We start from the raw sequence: 22,797 nt of genomic DNA on the forward strand, positions 1-22,797 counted from the left end.
CTTTGATTGGCTGTGCTGAAGCCCTGTTCTCCACTTCCTGGTTTGCCTGCAAGTGAAACTCCTAACATCATGGTCACCTGCTTACAATGGCAGACTGACCCCTCTGAGACCTTTTGTAAAAAGTTAACTCCATTCTCCTTCAGATGGTTCCGTTGCACATTTTGACAGAGATTTTGTCATCAATACAGAGCTCACCAGCAAAGTTGAGGATGTTAAAGAAAGCAATGTTCAAACTGAGTACCAAAGGGCAGATAGCAGCTCTCTGCCCAGGTAGTCAAGAGTAGGGTTATAGTCTCATGAAAGGAATGGGGAAAGGTTCTGCTTCCGCTAGAATTTAAGGTGGGGGAGATGGAGGAGGTGTCACAGTGACTCTGAGGAATGGTGCTGGGGAAGATGCCATAGAAGCTGTCTGGCCTTTTATGCTCAGCAGACTTTTGAAATACGAGAAAAAGCAGAGTGTAGACAGACGGAGAAGGCAATGGCTTTCCCACCTCTGAGTGTGGGAGAACTAGAAGACAGATGAAATAGAGACCCAGTGATCGCTCAACCACCCTCGTGGTATCCGGCCACCACAAAAGCCACCCAACCAGCCCTTGACTCCGCAGCTATCTGACAAAGCAAGACCAACAATTGGTCATCTCTGCACAGGACCGAGCAGGCTTCCCACCAAAGCCTTTCCTCTTAAACTAGTTTCCTGCAGGGTTTCAATCCACAGCTACCCTTGTCATTACAAAACTCCCTTCCACCCTCTCAACACGGGGATCGGGGGAACGGCTTGCTGGCATGGGGACCTGGGACACAAAGATGGGGACTTCCAGGGAGGAAGAAAGCTGATGGCAATTCTTTGCAGCTATAGAAACAAAAGCTGCCACCCATACAGAGGGAAACCGGATCATTCATGCACGAGTGTTCTAGGTCTGTTTTTAGGAGGAACGAAACCAAGGCACCTGACTGTGGCTTTTCCTGGCTCTCCTGCCAGCAGACATCATCCAGTCAGGGGCCTAGCAAGAAGAAGTTGAGCCAGAAAGGGGTGTGTGTGTGTGTGTTTTCTTCAGGGTTCAGGTGCCTAGTGAACGGTAACCCTAGAGGAACCGCGCAGCGGCCTGCTGGACCTCCTCCCATATCCTCCCATATCACGGCCCAGCGAGTAGGGTGGGAGCAGTGTTCTTTTCCAGCTTGCCTAGGCTTGGTTCCAGCAGCACCGCTGCTTCTCCCAGCCCTAGGTGCGTGCCTTTCCTCCTCCCTTAGCAACTGGGAGTCTGTGGACGCCACCGAGTAGCAACCGGGAGGCTGCGGGGAGCCCGGGTGAGGAAGGGCGGAGCCCAGTCCAGGTGCCCCAGTCCCCGCCACTGCAGCAAGCCACCGTTAGCCGCATCTGCACCTGCAGCGGGGTCCGAAAAGGATTCTGCAAAAATGAGCCATTCTCACCCCGCTGGGTAAGTGACAACTGGCTTTGCCTAGCTGTGGCAGGTGGCGGCTTCAGCCAGCGGCTCTCCTCCTCCTCCCTCCTGCTGCGAAGCTCTGGGGCGACAGGGAGAGGGAGGGAGAGCTGGGGGAGGGGAAAACATACACAGATTCTAGGTTGCAGGAGGATGGCAGAAATCCCAGGCGTCCTATCTCCTCCCTACCCATCTTCGCTTCTTCATAACATTCGCCACTCTTGAAATTCTCAGCCTGGAAAGACAGGAAAAATGGATGTGAAAACCGCGTACAATAAGCAGGGACGGATGTCAGCTGGGATGAATGTCCCTCAGTGTGGAACGCAAGTGTTTAAATGCTAAAGTAGAAGTTACTGAATACGCATTTGTTGGGAGATTCGAGACAGAAATAAATTCTCTCTGTGGCTTGCATACAAAGGAAAGGTTGTTTCTATGTCTAGGAAGGTCTCCTTGTAGGAGGGAGGCCCCTTATGTCAGGATGTATATTCCTAGTTGCCGAAGCACCATAAAGCCTTCTTTAGAACCACCTGGGCCCAGGAAAGTGGTATGGCTGGCAAGAGGAAGAGTTCAACGAATGAGGTGCTCATGCATCCAGACAGTCTCCTGTGGGCGACTACTCTTCAGAAGGCATATTAGCAACATTCAATGCATAATAGACAGTGAGGTCTTCATTCTCTGTGAAAGGGAGAGTATCCTCTTGCCTTTTGAATTAAGTGTGCAACACATATTAGATCAGCATTTATTACCAAATGTATCTAGTGCACAGAGCACTCCCCTCCCCTCTTCGGTTTTGCAAGTAATTTGAAAATGATTTTCAATTCCATTTACTACACATGTTAAGGAGCAGTGGATTGGTAGTGTCTGAGACACCATATTCATTATTGCTCTCATGATTTACAGTCACACTTGACGATCTTTTTCCCAGGGAAAGGACAGGAAACAGTAATGTTTGAACAGTCCAGAGCCCTCTAAGCTGTCCTGCGGAAGGTGGTTTCAGAACATTTTGGAAAGTAAGGGCACCGTGCTAAATCGAATTTTGGTGCTTTGATGTTTTGCTGCTGTGTTTCTGAGCAACTGACGTTGGCCATGGGTCCCATGGGATGGGAATAATATGTTTTCTGCAGATGCTGTTGGCACTTTGTCTGAATCCAGGAAAATGAATGTGCCAGTCACGGTCTCTTCCTATGTTTGTCAAGTTTTTGACTAAGTTGGAATCTGATTATTCCATTTAATCATTTATGTGAAAATACAGGCAAACCTGCATTTGCTTATTACACTGTGCCAAGATTAAGATTTCAGAAACAGAAGTCAAAATTTTCCGAAGCCCCACTAGTTACGAGCACATGGGGAAAGGGGGCCGAATAAACATGCGCACTGTGCGGTACTGTTCAAGGATGATGTGGGGTTGGCACACACATCCTGCACTAAGATGCAAAGCTTCTTGAAGTATTAGCTCCATGCCTTATATGCTTCGCTTCTCTGTATCTAGGACTGTTCAGGGTAAGGGGAAGCTTAAGAGTCACTGGTTGAATGAGTGGTACTGGCTGATAGGACATGCGGCCACCCAAGAAAAGCCTGTTAGAACAGACATTCAATACTTATGCGAGCCAGGTTCGGCTCTGGTGTAAACATGAGATATTTCATTGACTACACAAAAAGAGAGAGTAATGACTGAGGTTTCCACAGACAATGAAGATCAGGACCGAGAGGTTTCTAAGATGCTTCAGCTTGGAAGGGCCAGGGCCGAAACATAAAGCCAGCGTCTCTGGTCAGCTTGTGCCCTTCATCATCCCATGCAATAATCTAATATACATGAGCATTAATGTGTAGAAATTTCATTCAGATCAGATCAACATCTGATAAATTGCAGACACAGCGACCAAATATTACTATAGAGGATGGCAATAATTTTTTAATAGTGCCTGTGTAAGTACGTTGTGATTGCTTTGTAAAAGTAAATAGATGCGAGCTACAGGGCTTACAATGTTAAATCTCATCACTTGAAAAGCAAAACTAAACAGGTCTCTATGATTTCAAGACCAATCTCCTGCGCCTAGGAAGCTCCAGGCTAGCCAGGGCTACACGAGGAGACTCTATTTCAAAATAAGGGGAAAAAAAACAAACAAATGGAAACAATAAGCAGAAATGTATTTAGTCTACATGCCTTAAATTTCACCCAAGAACAAAAGCACTCAAATTGACGCAAGTCTCCTGCTCAAATAAAAGGGGTAATTATTTCTCTTGTTTATGTTACCATTTGGAAATAGTAAAAGTTTGAGTAGCAAATAAAGGGTCTCATCAAAGCTGAGATGCCTTCTTCATCATTCATAATTATTACATTTTAAAGATAAGATGGCAATAAAGTGCAGTATTACCATAAAGCAGATATTGTGCATCTGAACTTCTTCCTGTCGGGTAATAGCGGCTGATGCTTTCCCCTGGCTCTTCTCCCCTCGGAGTTGCTCACCTACTTAATTACATCATCAAACACTGGATATAAAAGGCACACAGGGCCCCATGCGGGCTCTGTTCAGATGGAGTTTGGGAGTAAATAAAAATGATCCTAAAAAGTCTTGCAAAAATAACATAGACGTTACGGTTCAGCTGCCTCTCCGTTTGGTGGATACCAACTATGAAACATCATCGCCAGTTCTACTGTCTGAAATGAAAGGAGTTTTAGCGTGAACAGGTTTGATTCATGGACCCTCCAGTTTACTAGGTCCCACCCACGTTGCTGGTTCTATATGAGTTTGAGGCACTCTGACTCAGGGTGGAATGGGGACTCTTACATCCTCCAGCTCAGAGGAGAACAAAACATAGAGCCCTTTCTTCATGCTCAGCTCTGAATCTACGGGGATTTGGGTCTCTGTCCGAGAGAGCCAATCGACTGAGAAGAACCATCAAATATACATCTTTGAGTAACGAGGAGAGAAAAGTTATACTCCATAACAAGGAAAAATGCAGAAAATATAGCTTTAAACGGTTGTATTTTCTGACAACTCTAGAGAGCCAAATACTATCAGTTGTGCATCTTTAGAGAGTATGTAGATTCCCTGGTGACACTGTAATCCACTCAGTTGTGCACAATAGATGTGTCCATTACACACTTGAGCAGTCTTCAGGGTCTTTCCCTCCATCCTTAACCACCCGGCCCTCAGCAGAAGATTCTAGTTCACTGCTCATGTCTATCCCCCAAATCATCTCTTTAATACAGAATTTCAGAGTCGCTATTTTTTAACTATCTGAATTTGTTTGGTAGTTCATCTGAAGGCCAACGTGCTAATTTTAGGAAACAAGTTGGTTCCAGTTAATGGTTGGATTTAACAGGTTCACCAGTCCTGGCTTCTCCTCTGATCTTATGCCACAATCCTAAATTTTCTTTTTAGTATGGATACCATGAGTCTTCCTTATTCTGAACAAACCCATTCATAGAAAGAGATGCGAGTGGAGGGGAATTTGTCCTGGTAATAATAATGCTTTGAAGTCCTTCAGAGCTGAGTATCAAAACCTCAGTCACCTGGGCCCCATAAATGTTCCGTCTAATGGCTCCCCAGAGCTTTCAACTGCTTCTGATGCAATGGGTTGGAAGCTTTTGGATTTTTATTCAGACTAGTTGCCCAGTGTGGAAGGTGTTTGTTGTAGCAACACCTAGACTATACGTAAGATTGTCCCTTCACACCTCTCCTTTCCTAAGCTCCATGCTCCCCAGTGGGATAACAGAGGGTGTGGGCTACCTCACTTTCATGGGAGCAGAAGAGGTTTATAATTTGTAGTGGGGCAAGTATGAGGATGTGGGAATCAGTGAAGAAAACATTTTCCATTTTAAGAAAGCACAGGAGGAAGCGGAGGGTAGAGTAGACGTCTACCGAAGCTAGCCTTGCTCAAGTGTCTTTTACGGTATCCTGTGACTGTGCAAATCCACGTTTACAAACTGGTTTAGAGACCATCATCATCATAAGGTCTTGTAGGGTTCCCTGCTCTCATCTGTTCTCTGAGCCTCTGCTTAGGAACACAGGAAGGAGAGACTGAGTATTCTTCAGGTTATTTGGACTCAGAGCAAAAGGGGAAAGTACAGCTTTTCTGACTGGATTCTTAACTCCTAACATAGCACCAGGATAATCTAAGCCTGAGGGAACATGTATTTCTGAACCTTCAAATTTTTAGCTGAACATCGTGGTTTGAATAATTGTGGATAATTCTGCTGGTGTTAGGATTTTAGGATTCTGGAAAGTCACTTCTAATGAAAACCTCAAATTCTGTAGTTAGTTTTGAGTCTTCTGTGACTCATTTCGATCCAGACCAAGACATATGGAGTGAGAATCGTGGCTCCTTCCTCCCTGAGCATCTTTCCTCCCCTACACAGATTGCAGAATACTACATGGTATGTGATGATTTCATAAATACCAAGTGTAAAGGGAAACTCTCACATTTAAGTGGCACTAAAATCAGCACAAAGAAGCAGAGCACACACCGCAGCCTTTACACTGTGTTCTGTGAGCGTCTTTGTCATTTTTTTCTTCAGATTGTAAATCCCCAAATGGTATGACTGTGTGCATACTTTACTACAAATAGCAGAACAGTTGGCTAGTTCAAGGAAAACTCTCAACTAGCAAAGACATAAAGCGATCAGACATATATTTGTACTGTGTATTCAAGTGCAGCATTTAAGGTAAGTATATTTGAATAGTTATGAGTTATGACTTATGTTTTGCATAAGTGACTAGCTGTCCAAACTGTGTTTGATAATGAGGTTATGCAGTGTCCCCAGACTTGGGTGTGTCAACACACTCTCCTTGGTTGTTTTCTTCCTTCCCTTGGCTTATTCGTCTTTATTATCCGCGTGAGGCACATGTAAAGCAGTTGAGTAGTGAATTATGTGTAGAACCCCATGTTGGTTTTATAGGTTAAACAATTTTCAAGAACTTGTAACTTCACCTAAAACAGTCAAGCAGAATACTCCAGCTTTGGAAAACTGATCTTTTTTTCACTCTTGTCTCCCTCAAGTCCAGAAAGGAGACACATCCTCCACTGGCAACATTGTTGCTACTTGGCCCAAAGTAACTCATCTGGGAGCTTGGCTCATTGGAGTAATGTGTCTTCTGCAGAGAGAGGAGCGGATGTGACAAGCTGAACACAGCACTTTGAGTAGTCATGCTTTACTGTGATTCTGTTGGTGTTAGGATTTTAGGCTTCTAGAAAATTGTTGACAAACCATTGCTTGTACAGTGAGCCTCAAGAAATAAACATAAACAGTGAACAACCCTGGAACGTGGAGAGATAGTGGTCTGGATTCGTTAATAATTTCTCATTCTCTTGCGAGTCCTCTCTGATCCTTGATCCCTTCTCCCTATCTCCTTCCTGTGGCCGATTCTTGATCTGAGGGAGGCTATTGTGATGTGGAGCTTCATCTACTTAAAGATGCATGGCTTCCTTATGGTCTTCCCCTCTCGTACAACTGTCAGGACAAATGTGGTAGGACCCAGAGGGTTTGTCTTAGTCAGGGTTTCTATTCCTGCACAAACATCATGACCAAGAAGCAAGTTGGGGAGGAAAGGGTTTATTCAGCTTACACTTCCATACTGCTGTTCATCACCAAAGAAGTCAGGACTGGAACTCGAGCAGGTGCTGATGCAGAGGCCATGGAGGGATGTCACTTGCATCCCATGGTTTGCTCAGCTTGCTTTCTTATAGAACCTAAGACTACCAGCCTAGGAATGGCACCACTCACAATGGGCTAGTCCCTTTCCCATTGATCACTAATTGAGAAAATGCCTTACAGCTGGATCTCATGGAGGCGTTTCCTCAGGGGAGGTTCCTTTCTCTGTGACAACTCCAGCTTGTGTCAAGTTGGCACACAAAACCAGCCAGTACAGGGTTCCTGTGCCATTTCTGATTGGTCATCAATGGTTGCATTCTGTTTGCAAGCATAGAAAATCCAGAACCAAGCTTTCGAGGTGCTCAAGAAAGACATTCTTAACTTCTATGTCTTGTGTGGATGCTGCCTACAGAAACTGGTCACTGTTCTGGCTATTCTGTTGTTGTAGGCTCAGTACTGCACATCTCAGATGGTGACTGTATTGGAGATAGATCTTTAAATAAGTAATAAGTGTAAGATCCCCAATCCAGGGTGACTTGTGTCCGTACAATAAATAGTCATTAAGACACAGATGATCACACACAGAAAGAGGCTGGGAACATTACAAATGTGGTGGTCATCCATGAGCCAATGAGAGAAGCTGGCGATAATCTTTCCTAAATAGCCCTCAGGAGCAATGAACTCTGTAGACACTGGCCCAAAGTCAGTGTTTTTAGCTTCGGGAAGCCCAAGAAGATAAATGCATGCTGTGTAGGTCACCTGCCTGTTCTGTGATATGATTTTATGACAGTCTTAATGAGCTCACCAACTTATTTATAATAGCTGAAAGCTTTTATTACCTGGTCCTGAAAAGCTGAAGTAAGTCTTTGTAGGGCAGTGGGTGCAGGGAAATAAAGGGGGTAGGAGAGAGCCCATGTCTGGTGCTCTGGGCGGGCGGGACTGCTGCACGCTCTCTTCGCTGCCCAGGTGGGCATCTGGCTGTGGGAAGCCATGGAATTACAGTCTGTGGAGGTAGAGAAGGAGCAATCCGGGGTCTCTGGGCTTCGTGGACGCCAGAGATGACAGGTTCTCAGTCTTGGACATCCCAGACATTGCTCTATGTCTCGGACGATCTGAGAACGGGCCCTAGGACAGACTCTGGCCCAGGGGCTAAAGGGAGGGTAGGGGGAGAACCCTGGCAGTTTACTGCTGGGATGAGAGAGTCTGGTTAGCTCAGGCTGCTTGCTCGGAGGGCAAGGGTGGCTTGGGTTGGCCATGTGGAGAGAGTGGGGAAGGGAGGGAGAGAAGGAGAGATAGAGATGAGAATAAGAGAGGTGAGAGCTTAAGAGATCTAGGAGGGGCCAAGCAACCCCTTTTATAGCTGTGAGGAGGAGCATGCCTGGCTATTATCAGGTAACTGTGAGGGTGGAGTCTAGCCAGAATGCTAGGAGCTTGGGACTTTGCTTGACTGATAGTCACAGGATTATGGAGTTGGGGGTTCCATGGTGTCAGGCACCTATGTCTATCTGGGAGCATGGCTCACTGTTCCGTCCCTTGTAGAGTTTCTACTGGGTCTTCGGAGTAAGTCTTGCTTAACCAAAACAAAACAAAACAAAACAAAACAAAACAAAACAAAACAAAACAAAAAAAAAACAAAAAACCAGGCTGCCTTTCACGGTCCCACAGTCTTTATAAGAACTGCAGAGTCACAGACAACAAATGATTGATTGACTATTGGCAGAGTGGCAGTAATGGGTGTCTTAATGTATCTACATCCTATAGACCAGTGGCTTAAAAACAGTCCAAATTTATTTCACACAGTTCTGGAGTGTAGGCAGTTCAGGGAGGTAGGTGACATCTGCAGAGGGTTGGCTTCTTCACTCGCAGGTGGCTGCCTCCTGTCTCTGTCCCCACACTGCCTGCATATCAGGACTCTTAAGGTGATTTCTTTTCCTTTTTTTTCTCTTTTTTTCCATGGTTCTAATCTCATTTGTGAGAGGGCCTAACTCTTTTCTAAACTCTTCCCAAAGTTCCCCATTTCCTAATAGTGTCACATTGGAGGTTAGGATTTCAATTCATACATCTGAGTGTGCATGTTAAGCCCGAAGTCCATTACTTAACACACTGATATTTGAAGCCAAAGGCTCAAAAGGGAGATAAGATCCAAACCCAGCGCAAATTTGAGGAAAACCCCATTGAGAGGAGCTAATGGGGATAAGAGACCAGAGAGCTCTGCTAGGGCATGTTAAGTCTGCTCAACAGTCAAGTTCCTCCCTTTAGGATAACTTGTATATTGTATGGATATATCACCTGTCAATTAAAAAGCCTATGACCTATGGCCTATGGCTTAGGCAGGAAGTAGAGATGGGACATCTGGGAGGAGAAAGAATTCTGGGATAGAGCAGAGGCTGGAGAGCCACCTGGGAAGATGGGAGGAGACAGATGATGGTACCCGAGCACAGGTAACCAGCCATGTGGCAAAATGTAGGTTAAAATAATTGGGTTATTTTAGTTATGATCTAGTCAGAGTAGAGCCTAGCTATATATATGGCCAAGGTATTTGTAAATATATTTTAAGTCTGAGTCTTATTTCTGGGAGCATGGGACTGGGATGATGAACCAGGATCTAACTTCAACACCTCCCACCCCTCAGTACCTGGTACCGACTGGGATATAAAATCGATCATTTGAAACTGGTGATCCATTTTTCTGTGACTGCTATTATTTTTCTGAAACAGTTATAAACATTTATAAATTAACAAAAATACTGGGGGAGGGGTCAAAATGCTGAAGGAAAAGAAGGAACAGCAGGGAGCCAAAGCGGCAACATAAATTGCACAAAGCACGCATGGAACAGCCCTGCAAACTGTGGGTTTCCAATGGGATAGGATCACATTGCTTTTTTATAGTTGCCATTAATTTGTCGTTCTCTCTGTGCGATGGGCTATGATACTCCTTATCTGTGGCGATTATGCGCCTTTTGTATCGTGCAGTTCCTTCTCTACATGGTTTGCTTCGAGATATTTACAGTAATATCATCTCTATTGTTTAGGATCCAATAAAAATAATCTGTGGTAAATTAGAAGAACAGACTTAGAAGGAACTTCAAATCGCTGGGTACGAGGGACACAAGTGGTTTTTAATTTTCCTTCCTCCACTCATCTGTATTTTGAAATTTTGTACACTTTGAGATGACAAGAACAAGGGAGAAAATCAACGTGTCTTTGAAACCCTCCCGTCAGTGATTACAGCGAGCATTTTGTTATATTATTTCCACTCCCTGTCCCTACCATTTACCTCTGTTTTGACAAAACTACACTATTTGAAAATCTGTTTCTCAACTGATTTAAAATTACACCAACATAGCATCTGAGTAGTCTTTCCATCTTCCATGTAAACTGCGAGCCCTTGTGGTAAGAGGCCACATCTCTCTCTGTCTCTGGGATTCACCGTATCGCTGCCACTGTGCTTTAAAATTAGCTCAGTGGTTGCTGGAAGCCTTCCTGAACTTCTGGGACTAGAAGGTAACAGAGTGTGTGCGTGTGCGTGTGCGTGTGCGTGTGTATGTGTGTGTGTGATTTATTTTGGCTCACAGTTTAATGCTGTAGGCCATCATGAGAAAGAATCATGGATGCTGGATGATCATGGATGCTGGATGAAGAGGCAGCTGGTCACACAGCATCTGTGGCCAGGAAGCAAAGAGCTGTGAACGTTGGCGCTCGGCTCCGCCCACTTTCCCCTTTCTATGCAGTTCAGCTCCCCAGCTCACGGTGCTGCCTATATTTAAGGCAGGTCTTCTCATTCTTTTTTTTTTTTTTTTTGGTTTTTCGAGACAGGGTTTCTCTGTATAGCCCTGGCTGTCCTGGAACTCACTTTGTAGACCAGGCTGGTCTCGAACTCAGAAATCCGCCTGCCTCTGCCTCCCGAGTGCTGGGATTAAAGGCGTGCGCCACCACGCCCAGCTAGGTCTTCTCATTCTTAATTAACTGAATTCCCAACCCTTCACAGGCCTGCCCAGAGCTTTGTTTCCTTGGCGACTCTAAGATCAACCATCACACAAACAGGCATTTATTATGTTCCAAGAGTATAGTCAGGCATTCACTCAAATGCAGTCCCCTGAGACTCAAATGAGTCTCCCTGTGTGGTCATGCCACATTCAGGAATTGCTATGGCCTACAGACTCTGTTTTCTGGAACCCATCTGAGGTCATAAAAGGCCTGGATAACAAGTTTGGGGCATGATTTAAAGCCAGTAGTCCTTGCTGAACCTTATTGCCCTTGGGCAGCCAGAGATCCTGTGTCAGGAATCGCTTTGGCTGCAAACAGGAGAAAGGAAATCAAGTGGAGACTCAGGCCATGACAAAAGCTATGATTTGTTTTATCTGCAGCGTACATACAGGTGATTAAGGTTTTTATTACTATCAAGACTTGGATTTGTTTCGTAAGTCTTGATCTCTGCAAATTTCTTAATATTTTTCTATGATAGCAAGATATAAAAATTAAATTCAGGCATTGTATTTTATTTTATAAAACCAGCACAAGTATGAAGGGAAGTGATGGGCCAGGAACACATTCACAGGATATTTTCAGCATTTTTTTTTTGTGGTGTGTTTCATTAACCATAACTGCATCTGTGGATATACTCATATTACAAGGAAAAATGTGTGTGTGTGTGGTGTTCTGACTCTACGGGGGCAGGTAGACCCAGGAGGGAGGACTGGAAATGGCCTTTCCTAGACAGCTCAATGTCTACCACAGAGCTATTGTTATTGGCTGGCTGAGATTGGGCTTAGATGGTCTGAGTTCTGGAATGTCAACCTTGCCACATAGGAGTCATGTGACTCCAGGCAGATCTGTGATTGCTCTGAGTCCTGTCTGTGGGAGGTGTATGTTTCTTACAAGATGTGGTTGTGACCAATTGGAGTGATAGTACCTTTAGCACAGAGCCTGGCTCATATGAAATGCTAATACTTGGTGCTTGGTTCTTCATGTGACCATAGTGCACGAGCAGACCCGGGTTTCTATAAAATGTCTAGATTTATTTCCTGAGCTGGAAATAACATTAAGATGATTAAAGAACTCATCTTGGAGAAGAGATTTACGTGTGGCTGAGACATAAGTAAGAAGTCTGAGGAGGCTGTCTCTTTAAATCGTACCTATCAGCATAGTGGGAGGCAGGGAAGTAGAACAGCGACGTTACTAAGGTGTCGTGTTCTCAGGAACAAGCATGCTGTACGCCCACATCACACAGGAATGACCTGTCCTAAGTTAGAGCTTCTGCCTTCATGCCGTTTAAACACGTGCCCGCTGTCTCTTGTTCATATCTGACACCTTAAGTAAAAACGTGTACACTAGGGCTTCTCTTTCTTAACTGATATTTGTTTAAAAAGCTTAAGTCAGAAATTAAATTATTATTCCTGATGAGGTTGTAAGTGTAAAAGTTGGTCATTTCAGTCCCTTGAAATCAATAGTTTGGAATTTCTGTTAACGGCAGAAAATGCCCACTTCACCAAAATTCTGAGATGTTTCTTTGCTTTTTGTTTTTTGGATTTTTAAAAAATTTTTATTAGATTTTATTTATTTATTTTAATTATTTTATTTATTTACATTCCAGACATTGCTCTCCCTTCCTGGTTCCCCCTCCCACAACTCCTCATCTCATTCCTCCTCCCCCTTGTTTCCAAGAGGGTGCTCCCCTGCCACCCAGCCTCCCCCTTCCCCGGGACCTCAAGACTCATGAGGTTTTTGGGACCTCAAGACTCATGCATGAGGTTTAGGTGTATCTCCTCCCACTGAGGCCAGACCAGGCAGTCCCCTGTTCCATATTTACCTTACCGAGGGCCTGAGACCAGTGAATGTCACCTGGTTGGTGACTCAGCCTCTGGGAACTCCCTGGGGTCTGGGTTAGTTGAGACTGATGCATGAAGCAACAGCCCAATCCCAGAATCCCATGATGGAAGGCTCAGGCAGGCTGTAGAGAGGGAACCTCCAAGAGACTCGGGAATGTATGGGAAGCTTGGAAAGGACAAACCCTTTCCAGGAGGCGAGATAAGGCTTCCAACCTTCTGAAACTTGTTGTTTTCATTTGTGTTCCATTTTCTCTCTCTCTCTCTCTCTCTCTCTCTCTCTCTCTCTCTCTCTCTCTCTCTCTGTGTGTGTGTGTATGTGTGTGTTTTGTGTCACTATAAGCAAAATACTTGGAATAAAAACTTGGGGAAGGAAAGCTTTCAATAAAAACACTGAAAGTGGGTATATAGAAGAAAGCTAGGACAAGATACAGCTCCCAAGGACACATCCCCTTCACTGCCCACTGCATCCAAATAGGCCCACCTCCTAACCTCTCCCTTCCCCTACAAAGCCATCGCAGCGTGAATCCATCAAGGGACTGATGCATCTACTTGCTCAGAGCTCTTGAGATCTAGTTGTTCCTGGAAATGTCATTACATATGCACCCAGAAGTAGAATTTAGTAGTCTCATGGATGTTTTACAATTCAGTCAAGCTGACACTAAAAATGAACAACCATTATATACCTGCGAGCACACACACACACACACACACACAAACACACGAGAGAGAGAGAGAGAGAGAGAGAGAGAGAGAGAGAGAGAGAGAGAGAGAGAGAGAGNAGAGAGAGAGAGAGAGAGAGAGAGAGAGAGAGAGAGAGAGAGAGAGAGAGAGGCTTTGTAGAATTGGAGTTATTTTCCTGTTATACCTTTTGTGAACTTGGGAAAGCTCATTTTTTTTTTCTGTGCCACATTTATTGTTTCCAGCCACGAGGCTGATAAATACCTCTCCTGAAGACATATTGGCACATAATAGAGATTTGATGAATGGCAGCTACAGTGTATTCCTTTTGGTCTTTGTGGAAACTATATATTACCTCAGCTTTTAGACTTTAATTCTTAAAGTATGTCAACCAAAAATAAACTAAGTATATTGTTCAAAACAAGAGGAGGTGTATCCAAGGTGATAGGGAAAGAGGGTGAGGAAGGAGTTCACAGTTCATGCATTACCCTCTTCAATCAATTGGACTATTTTTCTTTCTTTGTGGTGTGTGTGTGTGTGTATGTGCGCGTGTGTGATATGTGTGCTCATATGTTTTGTGTAAGTGCATAGGGTATGTGTGTGCGGGAGGGTTGTACGGTGTGTTTGTGCATGTTTATAGAGTATGTGTGTGCACATATAAACTCAAGCATCTAGGCTGATTTTTAAAAAAAATGTATTTATTTTATGAATATGTGTGCTTTGCCTGCATATATGCCTGTGCACCATGTGTGTGCAACCCACAGACACCAAAGATGTTGGATTGGCTAGGACTAGAGTTACAGATGATTGTGAGCTGCCATGTGGGTGCTGGGAGTCGATCTTGGGTCCACTGGTAGAGCAGCCAATGCTCTTACCTACTGAGCCCTCTCTCTAGGCCTACATTTAGGCTTCTTGACAATAAAAAAAGTTCAAGCAGGCCATGTATTTCCAAAATAAGCTCTTTTCTAATGTCATTTACAAACATAGAATGTTCAGATTTCCAAGCCAAAAGCACAGGAAAGAATATTTGACCTAACATTTTAACTGACTTTATTGATATACACTAGTACTTTAGAGTCTGCCTCCTTTTATTACACTGTGTGCTGCTGGAAACTCAAGATCTATGTCTCTGGTTCCCGGAGTATTATGCTCCTACAAGTGTGTATGTGTGTGTGTGTGTGTGTGTGTCCCTCTGTCCCTATCACTGGTTAGCCATATCCTGCTTATTCCCTCAACCTTGGCCTGTCACATAGGATCCTATTCAGATTCTACTTCCTGGAGACTCTGAGACACCAACCAAACACAGGGTGTTTTGAAGATTCCACAAGACACAGACACAATAAGTCCCAGCTGCTTTGAGTATAGTTTATCTGATCATACCAGATATGTTATTGAATATTTAATAACTCTATTAGTTCTTATTATGACCCAGCCAGCTCCCCGGTAATTGAGACAGAGTCCTACAAATTTACTTAATAGGTTTTTGCACAATTACTGACTGATTGCCCCTAAACTACTTTTCTACTCTAGACTAGCTAGCTGTGCTCCTCGAGTTACTTGCCAGTGGTTGTCCCGTCTGTACTGGATTCATTCTACCAGACCATTTCCTGGTTCTCCAATTCCCTCCCCACACTGTCTCTCTGTGATCCACAGCACATGAACTGGAGACCTGCCTACCTCTATTCTCACCAATAATTGGCTGTCATCCACTTTTATTTATCCAATCAGAGAAAATAGGAAAGCAAAGCTGACACATCATTTGGTGTATGTGAGAATGTGCTTGTCTGGACTGCAGCCAGATCCTGAGGGCCAGCATTTATCCTTTAAATACATAGCAGCACTAGACCAACCCTCAACAGCCAGCACCATTTTCTTGGGTGGGTTCTGTTCACAGCCAGTGCTGTGCTTACACAGATTTATGACTCCAGGAGAGCACAGGCAGACAGGCACTCCGGGGCAGGCTGGGTTTATTGTGTCAGACTTCTCCATGGCAGGCTGGCTGACTGGCCACCCACTGGTCCTTGAGACACTATGGTGACATAGTGGTGTCCTCAGTGATTCCACTGCGGGTTCTGGAATGGTGCAGAGGTATAGAGCAGGCAAGTCAGGAGACAGAGGGACTGTCAGAAGAGGTTCTGGCTAGACGGTAGCGCAGGGGGTACCCTGTGGTGTTCTCCCATCCCTAGCATTTAGATGTCCACTATCTTCCTCAAGACAAGCCTACCTTGTCCCTTCGCCCTTCACATGACCTGGCACTTGCTGAGCTTCCTTCTCCAAGCTCAAGTCTTGTTTAATTCCTGGCTTTAAGCCATGCCCTCCTTCCAATGCCCTCCTTCTTGATGTCCTATCTTCTGGATGATTCTAACTGTGCTATACACACTCCTCCCAGAGCACAGGCAGACATTAGCTGGCTCATAAGATCATGATGTACCTAATGTGACTACCACAACATCCACGCCTCTGGCAAAACTGACCACTTGCTTCTAAGGTCATACTTAATTCTCACTAGAAGCTCCAGGCCCACAAGACAGGGTTATTCTCCCCTCCGATGATGAAACTGAGATTAATAGCAATAAAACAACTTGTTGAAAGCCAGAGAGTAGAGATGGAAATAGAAGATTTGAACTAGAACCTCTTGTTCCCCAGGGGCAGGAAATCTGAATAATACATGTATAACTTTGTCTCCAAAAAAGGTTAGAAAAACAAGACTTTAAAAGAACTATATCTTAAGAGAGCGATGATGGTATACTTCTTCAATCTCAGCACTAGGTGGCAGCAGGCAGTTCTCAGGGTTCTAGGACAGCATGCTCTACATAGTTCTAGGACCCCTAGGACTATGGAAAGGGCTGCTGCTTCAGACAGACAGACAGACAGACAGACAGACAGACAGACAGACAGGAATCAGAAAGAAAGGAACAAGATCGTGGGAAAGTAATGTAAACTTTGTCTCAAAAAAATTACAGGTGTTAGACAATTTTAGGACAATTTTCATTTTTCTCTTATAATATGCTTCATATTATGTTTTGAAACACAACCAACATAGCATGGCTTTTGCTGAATGCTCAGCTGCTGGTAGGATCACCTGCTCCATGTTTAGTAGTTGCTCCTGACAGGTCAGGAGGCTGAGAGCTGTGTACTGTGCTTATGTTTGCTGAGGTCAGAGGAAGGGCTCAATGTTGACTGGGAACTGACTTGAAGAATTAGAGCTCTGCAGAAGCATATAAAAAAAAAATCAAAGTTCAAAATTATCTTACTGAATCCATATTTTGTTTAGAAGTAAACTGAGAGTTACCAAAGGAAAATTAAAGTTGTATTAAAAAAAGAAAGGAAGGAAAAGGAAAGAGTATTGTAAGCAGCTGTAATATCCGAGGGCCTCTACGTTGAGCTACTTGGTAATGCCTGTCACCTTAGCTTAGAATGATCAGATTCTATGGAAGTAATTGGAATCTTTGTGAGATGTTGCCAATTCCATATTGGATTTCAGAAAGAATCCTTTCTGTCTTGGTGTCCTGATTACTAGTATTTCATTATTGGAGGATACCCTCCAGACTGCAGACCTTGACTGTATTTAAGTGTAAAGATTCCCTCCCTGCCAGCAGGAACATATGGCCATCCCTGACACAGACGTCACCGAGCCTCCTTTAAGGAAACACTCACTGACCATTTGTGTCTCCTCCTGCTGTCAGTATCTGCAGGGTCTACCTAGACTGAAGCATAACACACAGTCTGAGGTTGCGTTCCTCCTGAGCAATGAATGCTCACTGGAGCTGAGTGTGGATGTAAGCAGAGCCTGGTCATTCCATCCAGAGGATGGGCAGCTCTGAGGAACAACACTTGTGTGGATTTGGCCAGCTCGTTCTGTGCGCAACGTGACCTCTCTGTTCATTCTGCTTCTACCCTTTTGCTTTTACAGTGCTGATACCTAGGAAGCATCTTGTTCCCCAAGATGCATTTCAATATGAATGCTGCACGACTCTGAGAATATCTTTCTTGAGAATAAGTAAAAATAGAAGCAAAGTAGTAGGCAGTATTGAAGAAAAGAAGGAGGAGGAGGAGGAGGAGGAGAAGGAGAAAGAAGAAAAAGAAGAAGGAGAAAGAAGAACCTGACATGCTAAACGGTCATGAGGATTGGCATTTCAGACAGAAAAAGGACACAAGAAAGGGCAGTTGTGTCCCTCTGTGTGTACTCTTTGGTTGGTGGTTTAGTCCCTGGGAGCTCTAGGGGGTCTGGTTGGTTGATACTGTTGCTCTTCCTATGGGATTGCAAACTCTTTCAGATCCTTCAGTCCTGTCTCTAACTCCTCCATTGAGGTCCCCGTGCTCAGTCCAATGGTTGGCTGTGAGCATCTGCCTGTGTATTAGTCAGGCTCTGGCAGAGGCTCTCAGGAGACAACTATACCAGGCTCCTGTCATCAAGCACTTCTTGGCATCCTCAATAGTGTCTGGGTTTCGTTCTGTATATGGGGTGGATCCCCAGGTGGGGCAGCCAGCTGCATATGTAGCAGAGGATGGCATTGTATGGCATAAATGGGAGGAGAGGCCCTTGGTCCTGTGAAGGCTCCATTCCCTAGTGTAGAGGAGTACCAGGGCAGTGAGGTAGGAATGTTTGGGTAGGTGGGTTGGGGAGCTTGCTCATAGAAGCAGGGGGAGGGGGAATGGGAAAGGAGGATTTCAGAGGAAAAACCAGGAAAGGGGATAACATTTGAAATGTAAATATGTAAAATATCCAATAAAAAAAGAGAGAGGACAGTTGAGTACATGCAAAACAAGCTTTGCCTAACCCCGGACTGGACATCAGAATACGTGAGCAGGATCATATAGAGGCTTTTCAGAATCTTTTTGCAAGGTAGCAGTCTTCCACCCTGTTCTCTCAGAAAGATGTTGACAACTAGAAATAATATGAGGTTATACAAAGAGAGCAGTCTAGCTTCACATTTACAAAGAGTTGGGTGTTTTCTTCTGCCCCTGGAACACTGGGCAATGAAGAAGACCAAGTCAGAGCTCTCAGTGAGTTCTACAAAAAACATGACAGGGTACCTGGCTCCTAAGAGCAAGGGGACTGCACGTCATGTCACCTCAGGTGTGCCTTTTGCTAACAGCATGATGACCAACCTATCAGCTCTTTGAAGGAGAAATAGGAAGAAACAAGGTTTAGGCGTAGCTCTTCCAAGGAAGATTCTCCTGCTAACATGGAAAGTTGTATGTGGGAATTGGGAGTGGAATCCTCAGGAGGAATTACTTTGTCAGAATGTCCTTAGGTACATGGAGGTTAGTTGTCCCCGGATAGCTTATCAGTAGAGTGAGGGTGTATGTGCACACGGAGCTCTTCTAACTGCCACTGAGTAGTCATCTTCTGTAGAGAGTCTGGGTTCTTCTGGCTTCTGCATCCACAGCCACCCATTTGATGCTCTGACTCTCCAAGGAAGCACACTTGTTTTGGTTCTTTTCAGTGAAGGATATGAAGTATGGGGGAGGGAAGGAGCTTGTGTTTGGCCACCAACCTACTAAATAACTAAATAGCTAGGGTAAGCATGCTCTGCTTCTAAGGTATGAGCAGGGGGAGGTTGATTGCAAAAATCACAATAACCTGCCCATGCATTCCCTCTTTAGAACCTCTGTGTAGCTGCCACAGAAACCTGAGAAAGCAGGCCACACTGTCTTATAGGGCAGATTTTTATTATTTAGATTTTTTTCTTTGAATCTTTCTCTCTCTTGAGATTTAGTTTTACTTTATATGTATGGGGATTTTGCCTGTGTGTACATCTTCTTCAGCACACACATGCAGTACCTTCAGAGGCTCGTAAAGGTTATTAGATATCCTGGAACTGGAGTGATGGATGTGTGCCACCATGTAGGTGGTGGGAACCGAACCCTGATCTTCTGGAAGAGCAGCCAGTGCTCTTAACCACTGATCCATCTCTCCAGCCCCCTCTGTTGGAGTTTTAAGTTCTTATGTTTTGTTAAGTCAATGTACCACTCCTGTACTTCCATTGCTTTTTGTAATTGTCCCTTTGCAGCCTCCATACAGGTTAGTCATTCACTGCACAGACTTCTCAAGGTCCCTTCTCCAGGCCACCTTCACAGACTCACTTCAGTTCAGCGGTGAAAGCAGAAGGGTCCTTGCTCATGGGGTGGTTATGTAAGCACGTGTGAAATGAGCACACGGCAGACATACACTTTTATGAAGAGAAGGCTAATGGTGCACTACAGTTAGCTGTGGGAATTATTTTATGAAATGCATGTTGTCTAGTGTGTTTCCTGTGTGTACTACAAAGTTATAAGTAACTGTTCAACAGATGCTCCTGATAGGAACGTTTGCTTTCTAGAACTCCCCATCCTTTACCTTTGCATTAACTGCCTCATTAGCTTCTCTTACTTTGAGTTCTTTTTTCTGTTAATGCATATTTTTAAGTGGTTGCATTTTTTGTTATTGTTGTTTTTTGCTTTTTTTTTTCCTGTTTAAAGACATAGAAGGCTTAAAGGAGAAGATCTCAGAGCCATACAGCACACCTTATTCGGAGCTGGTGTGTCCCAGGCACGTTGCCACACAAGGCTTCCTATTGGTTGATCTTTGAGCACTGTCAGGCTGCCTTGCTAGATGCTGGCACAGTTGGAGACCTGGTTTTTAACTAATCATTTCAAAGCACTCTACTAAGGCTATAAATAAAATAATATTATGGCTCGCCTCTAGATGCATTGTTACAATATGCTGGGATAAATTGTAAATCAATATTTAGCATAATTGTTGGTTTGGATACAAATAAAAAGTACTGGCAGGTTTGGATACAAATAAAAAGTACTGTGTGATGTAATACATAGAACACTGGAGTGGAATCAGCTAAGTCACCCCTACAAAGATGCAGGCTTCAGAGATCTGCTCTAATTCTAGTTGGCAAGAATTTTTTTTTTTTATAAAAAGCTGGAAATGAATTGACCTTCATGTTCACTGTTCTGCATTAGTTTTTCTCCAATTTTCCTCAGAGGGATGTATTTCACTCCCACCTTCAAGGACCTTTGTTTTCCAAAGTGGTTGTGTATGCTTTGCAAAGATACATCCTCAGTGCTGTGGGCATGAGGACCACTGGAACATTCTGCTTGCTAGTAAAGGCAAGGGATATGCAAGAAGACATCAAACATTTCCTCCTGCCTTGAGGCTGTCCGTTATTGCTCTGCAATGATAAAAGGAAAGCTCTGACCTTCACCTGTGACTTCTATAAATGATACAAATATGCACCTACAGATTAGACAACATATTTTGTTGCCATTAACTGACCTACTCATTTACTGAGTGGTGCCAGGCTCCACATAAGAAGGGCTATAGGAAGGAGTCCATAGAAATCCAGAGCCACTGAGTAATAATGAGCCTCACTCTGGTAGAAAGTCAACCAGTACTGTCCTATGGCCACTCCTGGCATAGTCTGGCTTGATTTTATGGCTTTGATTTGTGTTCATCAATGGATCACACTCTCTTTTAGAACTTTATATTCTCTGACTGTAAAATGATTGGGTTAGGTAGATCCGAGGTGGCCATTTATGAGTGCAAATTTTATGTGCAAATGATGTCACAATACTTCAAAGTAAATATATGTTCAGGCCTGAAAATAAGTCTTTCACAGCAGGAAGTAGGCACTGGCTGCTGAGTGTCAGGGGAAGAAGTCAGGGGTTCCCCGGGGCCATGTGTGTGGCTGTGGGGGTAGGACTAGCTCTGACCTTCAGGTTTCTGGTTCCTAGTCTGTATCTGTATTAATTTCATCAAAGTTTTCATTAAGTAGGAAGCAATATGGATTTCCCTGCTGTAAATAGTGGCAGAAAAGTTATTGTACATCTTAAGAGGTGCTGTCTGGTCTCATATTTACTAAATTTTCTAACAGTTACATAAGAGTCATGAAATTTTCAATAATAGAAAACTAAATTCTATGGAGTGGAGGTACCGTTTTGTTCTGCTTACTGACTCTCAGCTGTTTAGTTTGGAGATGATATTTAAATTTAGACACATTTACTTCTCCATTAGGAATCTTGATGAGATTCTAACCTTAGATTTGGTAGATTGAGAAACACACGACAAGTTCGTTCACGTGGAGCTAGATTTCCAAATAGAGAAAGGAGAAGTATTTGAGTCAAGGAACAGAGCCTTTCTGTCGTTGACTGCGAGGTAATACACAAGCCAACAAGCCAGTGCAGTCTGAGCTTTGCTTAACAAGCCTTCCTTGATTCACAAGCTGCAAGCACCCTGGCTGGACTTGGAAGCCCAGGAAGGCAGCAGAGGTTTGTCAAGACCCTCTTGAGCATTCTCAAGTTCTACAAATTGCAGATTTAGTGTCATCCGAAACACAAAGCACCTCTCAACCAGACTTTGCCTTCTCATTAATAAAACTGTGCTTATTCACACAAGTCTCACTTGAATCTATTCTGTTCAGCATAAAATACACCAGTTTTCCCAGGTTGGTAAGCAAGGTAAACTTTTCCTTTCATGGTAATGTAATTAAATACCTTGCATAATATTTTTAAATTGAAATGTATATGAAAATGATTCTGTACTTGACATAATTTTTATATCCTTGTATGAGAGATAGGGAGTAGGAGAAGAGCTAGATGAGCCCTTAGGTCAATGCATGGGAAGTGTCTGGCAGAGGTCCATACACTCTTGTCCTGAGTCATATCGCCTATCCCCATTATGCATATCATTATGTGCTGCTAATCTGGATTTTCAGGAAATAAAAAGAGCCTTGATTTAAGGTATGTGTCAATTTCTGTGGTAGAAATCTACCCACAAACTCCAGGCTACCAATATCTTGAAAATTTCTCAAAAAAAAAATGTAATACATATCTCATGTGTCACTGGGCGAGAACACACTCCAAGAGACTGATGTTATTAGGTTTTAAAGTATTCCTTTTTATCTTTTATATTTATTTTGTGAATAAATTGCCTTTTAGAGTTCATCAAACAAAATTTACCTTTGTTAAGTTAATGATTCTCAGGACTCAGTATTTACCCCTTAACCAAAATCAAAGTTATAAAAGCACACACACACACACACACACACACACACGCGCACACGCACACGCACACGCACACGCACACGCACACGCACACAATGGGGGAATAAAATGTCTAATGTAATATCATCCTCTTCTGAATCCATTTTGTGTTTCTCAGCCCAGTCAGCCTTGGCAGCACATTTGAAATTTCCATGGCATAGACGATGGTCCAGGTGTATTAACCAAAATAATTGACAAGATAGGTCTAAAATATCGAC

The 22,797-nt window shown here is 43.8% G+C and overlaps 1 protein-coding gene across 1 annotated transcript in view; it reads left to right on the forward strand.

Moving 5' to 3' along the window:
- The first annotated feature begins 946 nt into the window (after positions 1–946).
- Erich3 (glutamate rich 3) overlaps positions 947–22,797 on the forward strand; it is a 102,283-nt gene continuing 80,432 nt past the window's right edge. The window contains 1 exon segment of the mRNA XM_029475551.1: positions 947–1,436. Coding sequence (XP_029331411.1) covers positions 1,414–1,436 — 23 coding nt within the window. The 5' untranslated portion in view covers positions 947–1,413.

The sequence above is a fragment of the Mus caroli genome, chromosome 3 (genome assembly GCF_900094665.2).
Source record: "Mus caroli chromosome 3, CAROLI_EIJ_v1.1, whole genome shotgun sequence".
Classification (NCBI taxonomy): Eukaryota; Metazoa; Chordata; class Mammalia; order Rodentia; family Muridae; genus Mus; species Mus caroli.